The 17,430-nt window shown below is 47.2% G+C and overlaps 1 protein-coding gene across 7 annotated transcripts in view; it reads right to left on the reverse strand.

Annotated features, from left to right (window-relative positions):
* Positions 1 to 17,430, reverse strand: part of FGFR3 (fibroblast growth factor receptor 3) — a 139,784-nt gene that overhangs the window by 37,720 nt on the left and 84,634 nt on the right. For 5 of the 7 annotated variants that reach the window (XM_029592590.1, XM_029592610.1, XM_029592597.1 and 2 more), the window contains 4 exons: positions 15,905 to 16,028; positions 15,513 to 15,703; positions 12,817 to 12,967; positions 689 to 876 (listed from right to left, as the gene is read on the reverse strand). In XM_029592590.1, the coding sequence (XP_029448450.1) occupies positions 689 to 876; positions 12,817 to 12,967; positions 15,513 to 15,703; positions 15,905 to 16,028 (654 nt within the window). Of the gene's footprint in view, positions 1 to 688; positions 877 to 9,517; positions 9,663 to 12,816; positions 12,968 to 15,512; positions 15,704 to 15,904; positions 16,029 to 17,430 lie in introns of all 7 variants that reach the window. The other 2 variants (XM_029592608.1, XM_029592604.1) reach the window with 1 other exon arrangement.

The raw sequence follows: 17,430 nt of genomic DNA on the forward strand, positions 1-17,430 counted from the left end.
AAGGGAGCAACACTTGATATTTTGCATTGCTTTTCATCAATTTCTCCCATTTTCTCATTAATTCCTTTCAGCCAAACATTCAGAAATTTAACATAAGAGATATGTGGCCAAACAGAATGCAGCATCATTCTTAGCAGCAGTGCACACAAATGTAACCTTTAAACAAAATGGCTTGTGAAGGGAGAAGTGACTTGTCCAAAGTCACAAGGAGCGTTCGTGAACTCGTGTCTTGTTATTCCTATACTAGCATCTCTCACTGGTGGTTTAGTCCAAGACCACGTGTACTTACTTATACTGCTGTACACTTATCAGCAGAGAGCTACATCTAGATATTGCCAAATTTTCTGAAATATGAGGGGGTGTATCCCATGAGAGTTTACAAAAAAATGGGTAAGCACAGATTTTTGATGAATACCAATTGTACTTATCTTGAATATTGTCCTTAAGTGCTCTCTTGTATTGGACCTTGGCCCTTACTGTAAGGCAACATACATCCCAGCATTCTGTACCCTGCTACTTTCTACTACCTCTCCCTAACTCACATCATTCTCTTGGTATTTTCCTTTGTACGTGGGAAGCTTTTAAACACACTTCTTTTAATAAATACAAAACACAAACTGAAACAGCAGGAAAGTAGAAACGAGGAAGAGTGTAAGACTATAAGAACCTTGCATCTACTTTCTGTTACCTGTCTCTTGAGCGGGAACTTGGAGATCTTCTGAACGGCTGGAACGTTCAGGTCTTTCTTCGAGAACGTTCTCATTTTGCATCTGATCACAAGGATGACCACCAGGATGCAAACAGTAAAACCAGCCACTGAGCTGAGGATGCCAACCGAGACTGATCCTGGGGCATCAAATTTCTCTATATGTTCCGCTGCGGAGTGAGAACAGTCAGATGTAATGTGAATTGGCGCCACTATTTCCCCCTCCTGCCACTTAACCTGCTCCTCCACCCTTTTGGTTCAACTTCAATTTTCTACTCTGCCATACCTGAATATTCCTAGATCAAAGCACACCTGTTGCCTGATGAACAATATGAATTTTATTTTTTTAATAGCAAGTGCTGTAAGCCACTAAATTCTGAAACACAAATGCTGTGAATTTAGGAGTTTCACTTTTAAACAGTTAGAAAGGGAAAAAAATGTAACAAAAAAAACCCACTTTTTTTTTGGGAGGCAGTTTAAGAACTTCTGGGAAACCTTTTCAATAGGTTATCTTTTAAAAAAGTGACCTCAAGGCCCACTAGATTAGATTGGGAATGTTTGTTTTTATGTAGATGAGAATTTCAGGCAAATCCACTAATATGTAACTAATCCTGGGCAAAATGACTTGTTTAAAATCAGACCTGGTATGCAACCTTGTCTCACTCGCGTAGGGGGATCTACCCATTTCTGCTGTAGTTTCATGGTACACAACAGTGACATATTACAGCCATCAGTTGTGGTAAAAATGACTCTCGTCAGCACCACCATGTCCTTGGCATAAAAGGCGGGTATGTGGAATCACAACTCTACACAGCGCAGGGCCACAGCCAAAACTGAATATCTGGGGAGGGTCCCCCAAGGTTAACATAGGTGGGCATGATGGCCAGCCCACTCGCCTCATCCCATCCTATGTGGGTCTTTTTAATTTCTGACAACACTCTGTTCCTGTCTCTCCACTTTCTCCCTGCCCTGTCTCTGCTGTTTCTCACTCTCCCTCTGTGTTTAAAGCAGTTGGTACTTTTAGGCTACTTAAAAAGTAATTATGTAAATAGTCTACTCAGCTCAGGCACTGGTGAACTTTTAAGGGGCTGGGAGGAGGTGGGAATAAAAAATGACCTGCCAGAAGTAAACAGAAAGGCTTTGATGGCCTAAGGCTAGCCCAAGGGTAGCGATGGTCCCACCCCCCCTTCACGTTTAAAGGCGCAGGAGATCATGGACTGGCAGAGATTCCACTGCCTCCAAGCTCTGTAACTGCTGCATTTTGAAGAGGCCGGCTCAGATTAGGACATGATCCTGCTGCTAAGGAAGGGGGCCTGAGCCAAAAGTGAGGGGGAGGAGCACAAGGTCTATCCATAGCTACCTCACTGCACCACATCCATTACTTCAATTCCAGACCAGTTTCTGGTCTAAACTCTAGATTTGAACAAGTCTGGATGAGAATGTATGAAAGGAAAAAGCTCCGCCCCCCCCCCCCCCCCAAAAAAAAAAAGAAATTGGATTTAAAGCATGTCCGGTTTGTGAATTTAACCCTAGCACTACTGATATGAGCTGAAAAGAAATGACAAAAATAAAAGCTTATAGCTAAGGATGACACCAAAAATCTTTTACAGCAAGAAAATAATGGGGAGGCCAATTTTCAAAATTCAATTACCCAGCTTACATATTGATTTACACTCCTGGCGGCTAAAAGCATGCAATTTGTTCTGTAACATGCACACTTTGCTCACATTCAGAAACATTTTAAAAGCGCTGCTCGCCCAAAATCGGCCACATTCACGTGTATGTGGGTCACGCTCGAGAAAGGCGAAGTTTAAGAAGATGGGAAGTACGGGCGTGCATACCTGCGCGCCTGCCAAGAATAAGGAGGCAGGGAATGGGTGTCCTGGGGTGAGGCCAAGACTTACATGCATAACCCCAAATTTTGCAAAGCCCAAACATGGGAACACCTGCTGGTCTCCTGATGAGGTGCAAGTCAGGGGGGGGGGGGGAGGGAGGGAGAGAGAGAGAGGCTCTAGGAGAGAGACATTCTGACACTCTCTCCCCCACTGTAAGAAGGCCACTTTCAACTCAGGCTAGGTTTGGGGTTACATTTGGTCTGCCTAGGGTGCAAGGATCTGTAGACCCTTGCAACACTGCCCCGCCACCCCCCGAAACCCACCCTGAATTTAAAGTGCCTCTTTTACAGTGGGAGATATATAGAGTGTTAGATTGTCTCTCTAACAGAGTTTCCCCCCCCCCCCCCCCATCCAATAAAGGCTGCACACGTACGCACAGCAGGGATATTTTAAATGATATGCGTGTACTTGCACGCACGATATAAAATTAAGCTCATCTTTGCTCGCGTGCCCAACACGCGCGTTTATGGACACACGCACTCTCCTTTTAACATTTACCTGATGGTGCAGAGGCGTTCCTGAGGGTTGGGGGTGGGTCGGGGTATGCAATAAGCACACCCAAGGTTTGCATTTTCAGAACCGTGTGTGCTCTTTTCCACAGAAAAAGCACTTGGTGAGAAAGCAAACCTCTACCAGTGCTTTCACCTGAAGCCATTCTCAAATGCCAAGTATGCTCACACTTTCCTTTTGAGAAGTGGCATGAAGTTACCTGCAGGCTCTCTACAGCCACGTGGGCCCCATTTAGCATTTGACTTCAAACACGGATTTCCATCTTGTACTGAAGTGCTCTCTGTCTGTCTATTTCTGTGCTGCACTCACCTAGAGAAGCCATCCAAACCATGATATAGAAGGGGCAGGAAAGGGCAGCATGGTTGTATGATATCCCAGGAATTCCATTTTATTTTAAATAGCTAAATTTAATTGCTCATTGCAAAAAACAAACAAAAAAACCCCAACCACAACTATCCTTTTTCTAACTACTCCAGCAAATGCTGGAGTTAGCCACTAGCTCCCGCCTGAAAATTATTTCGAGGAGACAGCAGCAGGAACCGAGAGGCAAACAAACCAAAATTCACAGCATTTGCTTGTAAAACTAGTAGCATGATGAAATATTTTGCACTTGCATCCTTGGAACTTCTCTCAACCCCAATAAAGAGATTTACAAATCATCCCTACTTATTCGTTTATAAACCTCTCAAATCTACCACTTTAAGTATCACTTCACCTAGGGTACTGTATACAACAGGTTTTTACCCCAGAAGGCCTAAATAGGGAAAACATTCTTTTTTAACAGGGTCAATGGTCAAAAATCTCCATTTACTCAAAACAAAGGAGATTTAGCTAAAGAAATTCATCAATTCAGTTCATTCAGAAATGCCAAAATGTCTTATAAAAACATGGTGTCTTTTACAGCTTTCTAGTAAGCTTTTTATTTCTCATGGTTAAAACAAAACATCTGTGACTATTTTCTAAGCGGTTTAAGTGAAAATTAAAAAAAAACAAAACAGTTTAGTTCACAGTTAACCAGAACTTACAAGTATCACATTAAACGTGTTGATTGAGTTTATCTTTTAAAACTATACTGGATTTTTAAAGCACAAATAATTAAAAGAAAAATGTATTTTTTAAGTACTGTGCAGTATTTCAGAGGGCATTATACACTCACCCACACTATAGGAACCAATCGGATTGTATTCTGTTGCTCTGTCACCAAGGGTGACACCAAGGGTGACAGAGCAACAAAGGGCGTGAGAACGCAGCATTCACGGTCAAAGCACACAGGGTGGATTGGTCCAGTCTAATGTGAGTCTTAACAGAAAGACGTTATCTGGTAAGAAGTTTTCTATTCTGCTGCATCTCACCTCAGAATGTATCAGATGGGTCCTGCCAAAATTGTTCTCCCTCTATTTAGGGAAGGTTAATTTGACCTGCTGAATGCTGTGATTAAAAGCTACATCTGCCAATGCCCATTTATCATGTCAATAATGTTTCCGATAGCCCTGGGAGAACGAGCCTTCACAAATTCAAATATCTGATAATCACCTTCTTTGTTTAACTCAAAGAAAGTTTTTTTTTTCCTTTAACCCTCCCAGTGACTGAAGACTAAATCAAGTCTACCTTTCTTATTTACGGCTCGATCCAGTAAGGCCGCGGTAAAAACAGTGAGGTAGTGTCAGGCGCACCCTTCCTCCCCGCACGCACAGTTCTCTTCACTAACTCCCCGATACTCTCCTCTAATCGCATGCAAATGCATGCCGCGGCTGTGAAGCGTTAGGGAAGGGTTATGCCCGCGCAACCCATTTTACTGTATAGGCGCTGTAACAGCGCCTATACAGTAACCTGGGTGCGCTGGTACCTGTCATTTCAAATGACATTTGAAATGACAGGCACCAGGAAGTGTAAAAAAGTTTAAAAAGTGTAAAAAACAAAAAACCTGTGTGTTATATAAAAAAATAAAACTATTTTAAATACCTGTCGGAGGGCCGTGGGTCCAGGCGGCCGGTGGGCGGCGGGCAGCCATCAGCGGCATCCGGTAGTCCCTTCTCCCTTCCTCCCTCCCTCCCCTGCCTGGATGAGCGCCAAAATCGCACGGGCGGGTCGGCAGCGGGGGGGGGCGGCAGCAGGATCCGGGAGCGGCGGGTAGGCAGCAGCGGGGTCCGGGGGGGCGGCAGCAGGATCCAGGAGCGGTGGGTAGGCAGCAGCGGGGTCCGGGGGTGGCAACGAGATCCGGGGAACCAGCAGCGGCAGCATGTTCGATCGCGCAGGCAGGTAGGTGGCAAAGTAAAGATGGCCGCCTGCACGGGAAAATCGTGCAATTGGCCGCTGAAGACGTGACGTCACACCCCGTGACGCCAAACGTCGTGACGTCACGTCTTCAGCGGCCAATTGCACGATTTTCCCGTGCAGGCGGCCATCTTTACTTTGCCACCTACCTGCCTGCGCGATCGAACATGCTGCCGCTGCTGGCTCCCCGGATCTCGCTGCCACCCCCGGACCCCGCTGCTGCCTCCCCGCCGCTCCCAGATCCTGCTGCCGCCCCCCCGCTGCCGCCCCCCCCCCCGCTGCCGCTGCCCCTGCCCCCCCGGACCCCGCTGCTGCCTACCCGCCGCTCCCGGATCCTGCTGCCGACCCGCCCGTGCGATTTTGGCGCTCATCCAGGCAGGGGAGGGAGGGAGGAAGGGAGAAGGGACTACCGGATGCCGCTGATGGCTGCCCGCCGCCCACCGGCCGCCTGGACCCACGGCCCTCCGACAGGTATTTAAAATTGTTTTATTTTTTTATATAACACACAGGTTTTTTGTTTTTTTACACTTTTTACACTTACCATAGCAGGCCCGAGCCTTGCTACTTTTTCGTTTGTTTTTTTTTTGCCCTGGTCCCGTCCGGTCTCCTGCAGCCCCGTCCGGTCCGGACGGGGCTGCAGGAGACCGGACGGGACCAGGGCGGGTAAGCAATGTTTTTACCCTACACTACACTAACTCCTACTAGGGGGAGGCGGTAAACTAGCAGGTTAAGGCCGCGGCAGAACAGCGGGTTACGGAGGAGATAATATCAGCGCCTGTTACAGTATCGCAGGGGAATAGATAATTCCTTCATTATACAGCTTTTTCGTTCATTTACATGCCGGGTGCGGAAAGGGTTATGCGTCTGTTTTCAGAAGCGATACAGACGCGTGAAACTGGAGACTGTATCGCCGAACTGCCTTGCGCGCCCGAATTGTGCGCTACGAGCACGTTACAGACGGGCAATCCTCGAGCGGACGATACTGGATCGAGCTGTTAGCCTGTAGAGCACAAATAACTGTTCAGTCTTACAGAACAGGGATGTTCTGTTTAAGCAGAACTTCAGATATCTCATATCACCACCAGAATGGAAGTCTCTTTCTAATGTCAAATTAAGCTGTGAACACAGCATTGAAAGAACAAACTCTTTTGAATGAAAAGTGAAATTAACCTTTGGAATAGAGCTGTTTTAACTGCCATCTATCTGGTTGGAAATTAACTAAATGCAAAGGGAGACCGAGCCTTCTGGCTGAACAAACGGCCATCAAAAATAGCATTTTTATCAAAGAAAAGGAAAAGTTTGGAATTTCAAAGAAGTCAGCTTTGTAAGAGCGTTCAGTGCTCAATGTAAACCCCAGAAGGAGAGGGCTTTCTCCTAGGACAAGCAGGATGGAATTCCTCACAGATGAGTCCGGCATGGAAAACCTTTGTCTGGCACACTGAACATGCCCAGCATTGCCTCTATCCGCGTGTCCACGCAGGGTCCCTCTTCAGTCTCTTTTTTTCCCGTGAAGTAGTTGCCTCGTGGCTGTGGAGCTCTGCTCTTAGCTCATCCTTTTCAAAGTATTTTCCCAGTCATTTCCAACATTTTCGGCATCGGGTCCCTCTTCTTTGGTTGTGCCATTTGGTGTACAGTAGGTGTTTAAATTTTCCCTTCATGTGGTCAATTCCCGGTGGGTCGCCTCTCGGTGACTGACGGCCATCGACCACTCGCCGGCTATTTTTCATGGTATCATCCAGTTTTCGCTGATGCCCCCAGTACCCATGGCCCATGTTGATTACTGATCCGCATGACGTCTATATCCTCTGCCTGGGGGCATCGCATGACGTCCGAGGGTGCCATCTGTGTGACCAGATGACCCCCAAAGGCCGTCATGCCTGGCTGGATAAGATGGAAAAGCTTTTTGCCAGAAAGACTGATCCATCTATTCTGGCATCGGAGGCACTGACATCTAGAGGCCAAGGGGAGCCGTTAGTTACGTCGTCCCTCTCTACCCCTCCGGTGGGTCCCTCTCATGAGAGAGGAGCCAGTGATAAACCGTCTCCGGTGTCGTTGCACTCAAGGACGGCAGGATCTTCATCTTCCTCGGCTTCGGGGAAAGACCGGGCCGAGTACCGATGGAAGTCCCAGAAGCATCATCACCGGTCGCCGTCGGTGCACAGCTCTGGGACCGGTGCGGCATCGGCAGATGCCTCCTTTCTCCTCCATCTGCCTTAACTACAGCAGACTTTCAGGAGTTGAACCGCACTGTTCAGCAGGTGGTACTCCGAGCCCTGAGGGGTATCGAGCCGCCACCTGTGCAGGACCCTGCACCATCTCTCTTGGTGCCCCTGCTAGAGAATCTAGATGTCCTTCTGGGCATACTTCCGACACAGCTGGTGCCCAGGGGACCATCGATTCCTCAACGGCCACTGATGTCCCCCCCAGAGCAATTCCCATGATCGGGTCCTCAGAGGAGGAAGAATCCGTGTGGCTGACAGTGCCCTTGGAGCCTTTAGTGCCATAGCCGTGGTTCCCCTATCCTGTTCCTGGACCATCGGGGATCTTGGTGCCGTCGATGCCCACAGTGCCCTTGATGCCAAAACCGAGAGGCTTGGACAGGGACCCTCCTCGCCAGACCCTGAGGGACCTTAGCGAGGAAGAACCCTCATATGATCACTTGGAAGATGACACATCCGAGTCTTCCTTGGAGCACTCAGACTTCTTTTCGAGCCATCTCCGCCGGATGAAAGGTGTCGGTCTCCCCCGGAGGATCTCTCCTTTGCGGGCTTCGTCCGGCTATGGCCGAGGCCATCCCATTCCAGCTCCTCATAGAAGAGAAAGTTTGGCACAAAATGTTGGAGGTCCTCCAGTTTGTTGATGCCCCAAAGGAAATAGTGACTGTCCCAGTCCATGAGATCTTCAAGAACTTCTCCTTAGGCTCTGGGAGCATCCTGTGTCTGTTCCTTCAGTCAATCGGAAGATGCGAGTCATTTACCTGGTGCAACAAGCCATGGGCTTTGAAAGCCACCACCAGTATGTGGTGGAGTCTGCTCTCAAGAAGGCCAAGCACTCCCGCACCCATTTCTCTGCCCCGCCAGGTAGGGAACACAGGGCCTTAGATGCCCTAAGTAGGAAGGTCTTTCAGGGCACTATGCTCATCACCTGTATTGTGTCCTGCCAACTGTATATAACCCAATACCACTGGAACCTGTGGAAACAAGATCCAGAATTGTTGGAGCAGCAGGACACTTTCATGGTGGTAGTGCCGCAAGGCCGGAGGTGGGCAAACCGAGGTGAGGTCCACCTACGATGTTTTAGAAATGGCAGCGAGGGTGGCTGCAGCGGGCATTGGTGCCCACATAATGGCCTGACTTTGTGCTTTGGACCTTCGACCAGAGGTCCAGGAGAAGCTGGCAGATTTACCCAAACCGAGCAGTCTGCGCTGAACTGCGATACTTTGCACACTGGGTAGGGAGCGGGAAAGGGAGGAGGCAGAGCAAGAATTTACGCTTCGTGTGTAGGTCACCAAACATTTCTCCCAGCCTTTAGGTGAACAGGGGGAAGAAGCAATACAAATTTAATTCAGCTCCCTTTACATTTAAGCTGCAGAGTAAATACATAAAGGTTAATACTGAACCACAAGATTTAAATTTCCTTCCCTGCTGACCAGTGAAATTTTACCCTGGTAAAACTGAGCAGGATAAAAAGGAAGACAGGCAAGGGGCATGGTCTAAATGTATCCAGGTAGCGCCAATATTCATCACCATGTGAATAAATTTAGACAGGTGGCTCTGGTCAGGTAAATCACAATCCTAAAGTTCCCTGGGTTTACTCTGTGAATATCCTGGGCCAAGTTACCTGGGGAAACTTCTCACTTGCCGCACCCACTCAATATCGACTTCACAGTTTCAGCTTTTAAAAACATTCACCTTTAAAATACTGCATCAGACTCAGATAAGTAAAATGACGACCGGTTTAGAACGGGGGATCAGTCAATACAGGGTTGAAAGCAATTTGCAAAAAACAAAAAAAGGGGGGAAGGAGGCACAAAAAAAAAACCTCTTGGCATTTCTGCATGACTTAACTGGAACGCCACCACAGGAGAAAAAAAAAAACAGAAGAAAGTGGGGGACAGTGCAGAAGGAAATACCTGGTAGAACCGTCAGCCAAGCAGAATGATGCGAATACCCAATAGAATTCCCAGCCAGACAAGTATATTCCCCTGCATCCTCAAAAGTTATATTTCGTAAGCAGAGGACTTCTAGCTCTTTATCCGTTGTGTTAACACCTGCCGTCTAAAAAAACACACACACACATATACAGAAAGAAGGGGACACAGAGTAAGCCAGATTCCCAGCACACGCAGAGACACCAAAGACCCACAGGCAAAAATTTCATAAGCGGGTGAAGATTTCTCGGTGGCCTCTCTGCCACACTTGTTTCATTTCCCTTTCACAACCTGTAATAAAAGCAAAAAAAAAAAAAAGTTCCCTTCACCAGGCTCTTTACTCTGTCCCACTAATGAAGCATGCAAGCAGAAGCATCAAGGAGAAAAACTGGCCCACAATACAGCATGACTGAGGGTTGGGTTAGTACAGTGAGTGTGAACGCAGGAGAACGGAGCTGGTAAAACAGGGATCCTGAAAAGGACAGCATTTGGTTAAAAAAAAAAAAAAAAGATTAAACAGCTTGAACTTCATTTCTAAAAAGTACTGCACTGCTGCAATTAAGAGTAAAACTGAGCTCTTAGGTAAATGCTTCTACTTGGAGCTGTGCAAGACGACCAGAACAAATTATCTGGGATAAGCCAGAGGGGCAGACTCGCTCAAGGTCAGGTTTGCTTCACTACAGTCAGAAAAGACACTGCAAATGGCCCCTTTCATCCGGCAATATACACATTTTGGAAAATTTCAATCTTAGCCTCTACTTTTATGCCAATCTAAATTTGCACAGCAATCTCCCAAATATCAGGTCGATCCAGTAAGGCCGCGGTAGAAACAGTGCGGCAGTGTCAGGCGCACCCTTCCTCCCCGCACCCACAGTTCTCTTCACTAACTCCCCGATACTCTCCTCTAATCGCATGCAAATGCATGCCGCGGCTTTAAAGCGGTAGGGAAGGGTTATGGCCGCGTAACCCATTTTACTGTATAGGCGCTTAATACAGCGCCTATACAGTAACCAGGGTGCGACGGTACCTGTCATTTCAAATGTCATTTCAAATGGCATTTGGAATGACAGGAACCAGGAAGTGTAAAAAAAACACGAAAAGTCTTTGTTGCTTCGTCGCTGTGTCTCTCCTCCCGGAGCAGGGCGCGAAAGCAGCCTTGCTCCGGGAGGAGGTGAGGCACAGCGGCGAAGACAGACGGGAGAGGAGAAAAAGCAGAGCCGAGCAAAGCGAAAGCGTGCAGCAAGCCGGCGAAATAGACCTGCGAGCAGAGGCAATAGCAGCGGTTCGGTAAGCCTGGCACCCTCCTTGATGTAGTACATCCCGGATGCCCCCCCCTCCCCAGCGCGCCCGCCACTACCCCTTTCATCAGCTGCATCCACTGCGACCCGGCAGTCCCGTGAGGCCTACAAAAAAAAAAAAAAATCCCCGGCTCCCGCGCCCCCGCACTGGCCCGCCGACTCTACCCCCCCCCCCCCTCCTCCCGATCGGGCAAGGAGGCGGCGGCGGCGACGAAAACCAAAGCAATTTTTTTTTTTCAAAAAGCAACATCACACATTGCATAAAATAATTTCTCCAGCCTTAAAGCGACTTACTTTTGGGATCTGTCAAGTAAGTTGCAAAAGTAACTTACTTTTCTGAAGCCATCACGATCGTAGCTCAAGACGAAGATGGCCGCCTGCACGGGGGAAAGCGTGCAATTGGCTGCTGAAGACGTGGGGTCACGTCTTCAGCGGCCAATTGCACGCTTTCCCCGTGTAGGTGGCCATCTTCGTCTTCGTCCGGAGGAGCTAAGATCATGTTCCTGATGGCTTCAGAAAAGTAAGTTACTTTTGCGACTTACTTTTGGGATCTTGACAGATCCCAAAAGTAAGTCGCTTTAAGGCTGGAGAAATTATTTTATGCAATGTGTGATGTCGCTTTTTGAAAAAAAAAATTGCTTTGGTTTTCGTCGCCGCCGCCTATCTGCCCGATCGGGAGGAGAGGGGGGGGGGGGGTAGAGTCGGCGGGCCAGTGCGGGGGCGCGGGAGCCGGGGATTTTTTTTTTTTGTAGGCCTCACGGGACTGCCGGGTCGCAGTTGATGCAGCTGATGAAAGGGGGGTAGTGGCGGGCGCGCTGGGGGGGGGGGGGGGGGGGGGGGGGGCATCCGGGACGTACTACATCAAGGAGGGTGCCAGGCTTACCGAACCGCTGCTATTGCCTCTGCTCGCAGGTCTATTTCGCCGGCTTGCTGCACGCTTTTGCTTTGCTCGGCTCTGCTTTTTCTCCTCTCCCGTCTGTCTTCGCCGCTGTGCCTCACCTCCTCCGGGTCGCAGTGGTAGCATGGCGCTGTGAGGGGGGCGAAAGGGTATATACCCATGAACGGATTTGAGTGGGAGCGCTCTGTGAATCGGGACATGCCCGTGAGGGGCATAATGGGTGGATGCAGCTGATGAAAGGGGTAGTGGCGGGCGCGCTGGGGGGGGGGGAGGGGGGCATCCGGAACGTACTACATCAAGGAAGGTGCCAGGCTTATTGTTTTATTGTGTTTGAGTATCTTAAGCGGTGTCGATGGATTTGTTACACAGTCCTAACTCCTACTAGGGGGAGGCGGTAAACTAACAGGTTAAGGCCGCGGCAAAACAGCGCGTTCCTAAGGAGATAATATCAGCGCCCGTTACAGTATCGGAGGGGAATAGCTAATTCCTTCATTATACAGCTTTTTCGTTCATTTACATGCTGGGTGCGGAAAGGGTTAGGTGTTTATTTTAGGAAGCGCTAAGGACGCGTGAAACTGGAGACTGTATGGCTGGATGGCCTTACTCGTCTGTATTGTGCGCTCCCAGCACGTTACAGACGGGCAATCTTTAACTGCACGTTACTGGATCGACCTGTATGTAACTTTAAAAAAAAAAATTTTTTTTTGCTATGCAAACTTGTTTAAGTTGCATGAAAATAGTTTTAAGTATTTTGGATTTCCAAGGACACTGGCGTTTTAAGTTGTGCATGCTTCTTCTACCAGCACTCACTGTGAGGAAAAGATGTCAAAGCAGAGAAAAGGGAGGCCGCGGCAGTCATGTTATTGTGGGAATTTTTCTGTTGCAATTGGTGTAGATGCATTTTAGTTCCAAAGCGAAAAACAGAGCAGGGGTGGGAGCGTGAAGTGGGAATAAAGCCATTCAGCATTCGCTGGAGAAGGTGTCCAAGAGGGAAATAAAATTTGAATAAATCAGGAAGCTTCTTAAAATGTTAAGCAGGTCCTTCTTGCATTTGCTAGGGCTTTGGGACAGAGTCTATTGTTTACCTGGTGTTGGTTTGAGAATGTGGAGCCAAAATGGTTTTTCGGCTATGCCTACGAAATTGTTGGCACTACAGATATATTCTCCTTCATCTTGCTCTGTCACATTGAACAGATTTAGGTTAGCATCTGCTTCAGCGTCTTTACTGATCCAAGACTGCAGGAACAGACAGAAACCTGAACTTCAGTAAAACCAAACAATATTTGCATGGAAACTGCACCTCAACTTGCTCTTCCACTAGGGCACTGCTTACTGGGGACATGATCAGTGGCAACAGCTGCTTAATGGGGGGGACATCTCTTTGGCAACAAAGTCCATGCCGTTAATTACAAATGTTCAACTGGGATGCTGCTATATGTTGACGCCAGCCGTGCAAAAAGCTGGCTCCTTGCAAAAAAACTTACGCACTTACCTTGAAAATTCGGGGCATCCCAGAGAGGGACAGTGCGGCTGCACTGTAGGAAACGACTTCTCTTTAGGGAAGATCAGACAACAAGGAGCACTCTGTCACCACCACATGTCCCCATTAAGAGGCTTAAATGCTTGGAACAGTGAATTTTATCTTTCTCCTTTGCCCCTCCCTTCCCCCTACTGCACTACTGAAGAGACTGCAAACAAAAGGCATGAACATTACACCTTGGTTCTCAAGTGCTGCCCTGCACTGCAAGGACACTCAGGCAGCCAAACCATCAATATTTGTCAAGAGCTGTGCTAAGACAGTGCGCTAGGCTCAGGGCTCTGCCTCAGATCTCTGTTCGCAGCCCAACTCGGCAAATGCTGTTCCAATTATCGGGACTCTAACACAGGATCTGGAGACAAAATATAAGCACTGGAGGTCTGAGGCTGCTGCTGACTCTGCCTTTTACAAATTAGCAGTAATGTTTTCCATCACATGGAGGAGACTCTTCTTTTGCTAAATAAAATAAAAAAAAAAAAAAGGGGGTGGGGGAGGGGGCACACACACAAATCAAACGAGCTTCAGACTCTTAAACATTTTTTCGTTTTCCCCCCAGAGCCGCCATCGAGGCTCGCTGGTTTATTTCTAAACAGATGTTTTTTGTTTCTAGTTCATACTAGGCAGCCTTGTTTGTCAGTCACTCAAGATGCCCTACCCAAAAGTACGTAAACAGAATCTGCTGCCACAATATGAGAATTCAACCATCTCAAGGGGAGGAGGGGTGGGTGGGGGGAAACCACAGTATCGGACTACATTTCCCATTCGTTTTTCTTAAACTGAAGGGGTTAAACAATTAAAGCAAGCTAATCTAAGGGGGAGCAGCTTTATTCCCCCCCCCCCTCCCAAGCCTGGATATTTGCCCTAACTTTCAGTCTGCCTAGGATGATGAGGAGGCTGTGTCCTTAAGGAGCTCTGCTGCTCTGGGTGGAGAGAAAAAATGGGGCGCGTGTGCAGAAGTCTTTGCAGGCCTCTGCCAGGACCCTCCAAACAGCATTTGAATCCCCACTTGGTATGCAGCTTCCATCCCACTCCAAGCCCTGCCAATGGCCTCATCTCCTGGTTTTGTTTGAGATTAAAATGGCTTTGTGGCGATGCATCTCTCTTCCTGCACTTAAAAATGGGTGAAACTGACAGTAACGAGGGCTAATGCTGGTGTCAAACTGTTGCAGCCCTAAAATGGAATGCTGGGCTTGATGGACCCTTGGTCTGACCCAGTATGGCATTTTCTTATGTTCCTTTCTGCGTTTTAATCCCATTGGATAATACAGTGGCTGCCCATATTTAATGATCCAAAAGTCCTCACAAGTCTGCAAACTCCCTGTGAATTCACCTCTGAAAATCCCAAGGTGGCCTGTGCCACGGAGATCCACTAGTCCACGTATTCTGCAAGTGCACAGTACGTGGGGGGAAAAGAACTGCAGAGGATTTCTAAACTAAATCCCTCTATGTGGTTTACTGGGCTTCCCCTAGCCCTGCCTCCTCCCCCCCCTCAATATTCACACTCCTGTTTACCTGCAGAAGTCACTTGCAAAATGACCCCTTTATACCATCCATACAGCACACAAATAGCTGTACTGGGCCCACAGAAACTGGTATTCTTTGCACGTTGTTATCATTTTCCCATAGGTAGCTCATCCAGTCTGCCCAGAAATTGGTTTGCCCCCTTTGGGTAGATGCACATATAAATTCCCATATGCGGACCAACACCCCTTTCCCCTGTGTTTTTTTAGCTGCTCTCTTAGCTCTTTATCTACCACTGCCCTCTATTATCCATCCTAAGCACACCCAAAATCTGTTACACTTCCACTGGTGGCCCATTTGAAGGCCTTGCCATCTTCAACTTTGCTTCTTAAAAGACCAATACTTGAGCCAACACTTTCTATATCTTATTAGCAGGTTCTGTAATAATCCCCGCAGCCACCTGGGTTATTTGGTCTAGTGAAAAAAGTATCTTAAGACAATGCTGAGCTTGAGCTTTTGAGGCTGTGTAGGTGTATTCTGCAGATGGAATCCTGAAAGCTCTTTGGACACTGATAATATTGGCCCAAGAGAAGTTATCCTAATCTGCAACAAATCCAAAAGTACTTTACACTAAAATTAAGTAGTTCTGTGCTACTAGGTCTTGGAAAAAAAAAAAAAAAGAAAATGAATGATTATTTCTAGGCAACCAGTTCATGTGGTGGAAAACCATAGCTATGGTTAGGGATATTTCTGCTGGTAGAAGAGCAGGCTCTGTATACTAACTTTCAGCACGATGACGTACGGTGTCCCATCTGGTCCATTCCTGCTGCCATTCACCTCCACGTGCTTCAGCCATTGGATGTGAGGCTGGGCATCACTGAACACTTTGCAGTGGAACTCCACGTCGCTCCCTACCACAGCTGTCTGGTTAGCGGGTAACCCAGCTTGGAGGATTGGCCGATGAGGTGATCTTTCTATAAGGCAAATTCAGACAGTAAAGAATATATATATATATATATATATATATATATATATATATAAATCCAACAAAAATTAGAATTCTATTACATATGTGCATATTTCTTTTGAATACAGAGGAGTATTAAATCTAGTGGAAACATCACTGCCTGTGACTCTAGCTATGAAGTTACAGAAAAGAAATGGGAAAAACTCACCCAGGACATCAAGCTGATATGTTTGCCTAATGCTTCCGTATTTGTTTTCCACTACACAGGTGTAATTTCCTCGGTCTGAAGGAACCACACTCTCCATCACGAGGCTCCACTGCTGGTGTCTTAACTAAAAGGGACAAAAGAAGAAAGGAGCTATATTGATACAATGCTCAGCATGAGACGATACACATGGGGTAACTAGGACCCCCTCCCAAGAAAGGAACCATTTTATTTGCATTTGGTATTTGATCGCATTCTGATATTTCACACAGGGAGTAAAGGGAGAGGATCAGTGCCACAACATCTTGAGTGACAAGGTCCACTCAATGCAGACCTTCCAATTAATCCACCACCCCCGTTTCTACACTTCAGTCACGATCGTTGTTCCCCAGTTCTCTGGCTTACAGATGGCAAACTTGTCAAAGTTATTTACCTAGGTAAATAGGATGTCTCAAAAACTGCCCACCCAGAGGGGATGCAGGGAAATAAGTACATACTAACATATGTGGTGGCAGTGTCAAGGGGTTCGCTTTTTCTGGCAACTTGTTATGCAAGAAATAGCTGATATATTGGGCTTTCGGGTTCAAATACTGCCATTTACAGGTCTTCTTGGGAGATGGGCTGGATCATCGATCCCGGCAAACTTCAGGCCGTAAGTAGGTCAGCTATTGCTGGAGGCCAGATTCACAACAGCCACTAGAGTAATCCCCGAATTGATCAGTGGTGCCTTCAGGTGCGGGAAGTGGCGGATCTCGAGTGTCTACGATACGCACTCCAGAATGAGTGGTTTTGCACTGCTTAAGGCGTCGAGGTACCTTCTGACATTTTATTTTTCCTGCTCTGCTAGCACTCTGTATAGAACCAGAGGACACTGTTTGTGGTTTGTTCAATATTTATTGTATGCCAATAAAACTTTAAAATAAAGAGAGAAAAAAAAAAAACCCCTGCCCACGGTATGCGCTTGGGAACAACTCGCCTACTTTTACTCACACAAAAAGTAGGCGGGATCCGAGGTAGAGTCAGGTCAGGGGAGGCAACAACATGTGCAATTTTGCATTTTCTAAACACTATTTCTTCTTTCGGGGGAAAAAAAAAATAGTCACAGAAAAAGAAAAAGATGTGACCCGCAAATCTCTGCGGGTCACATCTGCCCTAGGCAGATTTCCCTTTGAGAACTGGTGCAACATCTGCGCGGTTTTGAAACACACTCTCCTAAATGTCACAAAATAAGCTGGGAGATCTTTCAAAAGACGGGAAAACCTCCCCCCCAGAGATGTGTGTGAACATTTCATGAAGCTTAGTTTCCTTCTTTAGTTCAGAACATCACAAAACATTAAGGACGGTTTTTCCCCCATAGGTAACTGGGCAAGAAGTAGAGTCAGTATGAACATCTAAGGAGCACTCAAGGCAAGAGAATATTAAAAGCCAGGGCTTTGGCTATAATAATAGGTGCATATCTTTCATACTCTAAAAGCCTACAAAATACAATGTGCTTAGGGAAAAAAAAGGAAGAGAGCTAGAAATATGAT

This window comes from Rhinatrema bivittatum, chromosome 1, assembly GCF_901001135.1.
Source record: "Rhinatrema bivittatum chromosome 1, aRhiBiv1.1, whole genome shotgun sequence".
In the NCBI taxonomy this organism is placed as follows: Eukaryota; Metazoa; Chordata; class Amphibia; order Gymnophiona; family Rhinatrematidae; genus Rhinatrema; species Rhinatrema bivittatum.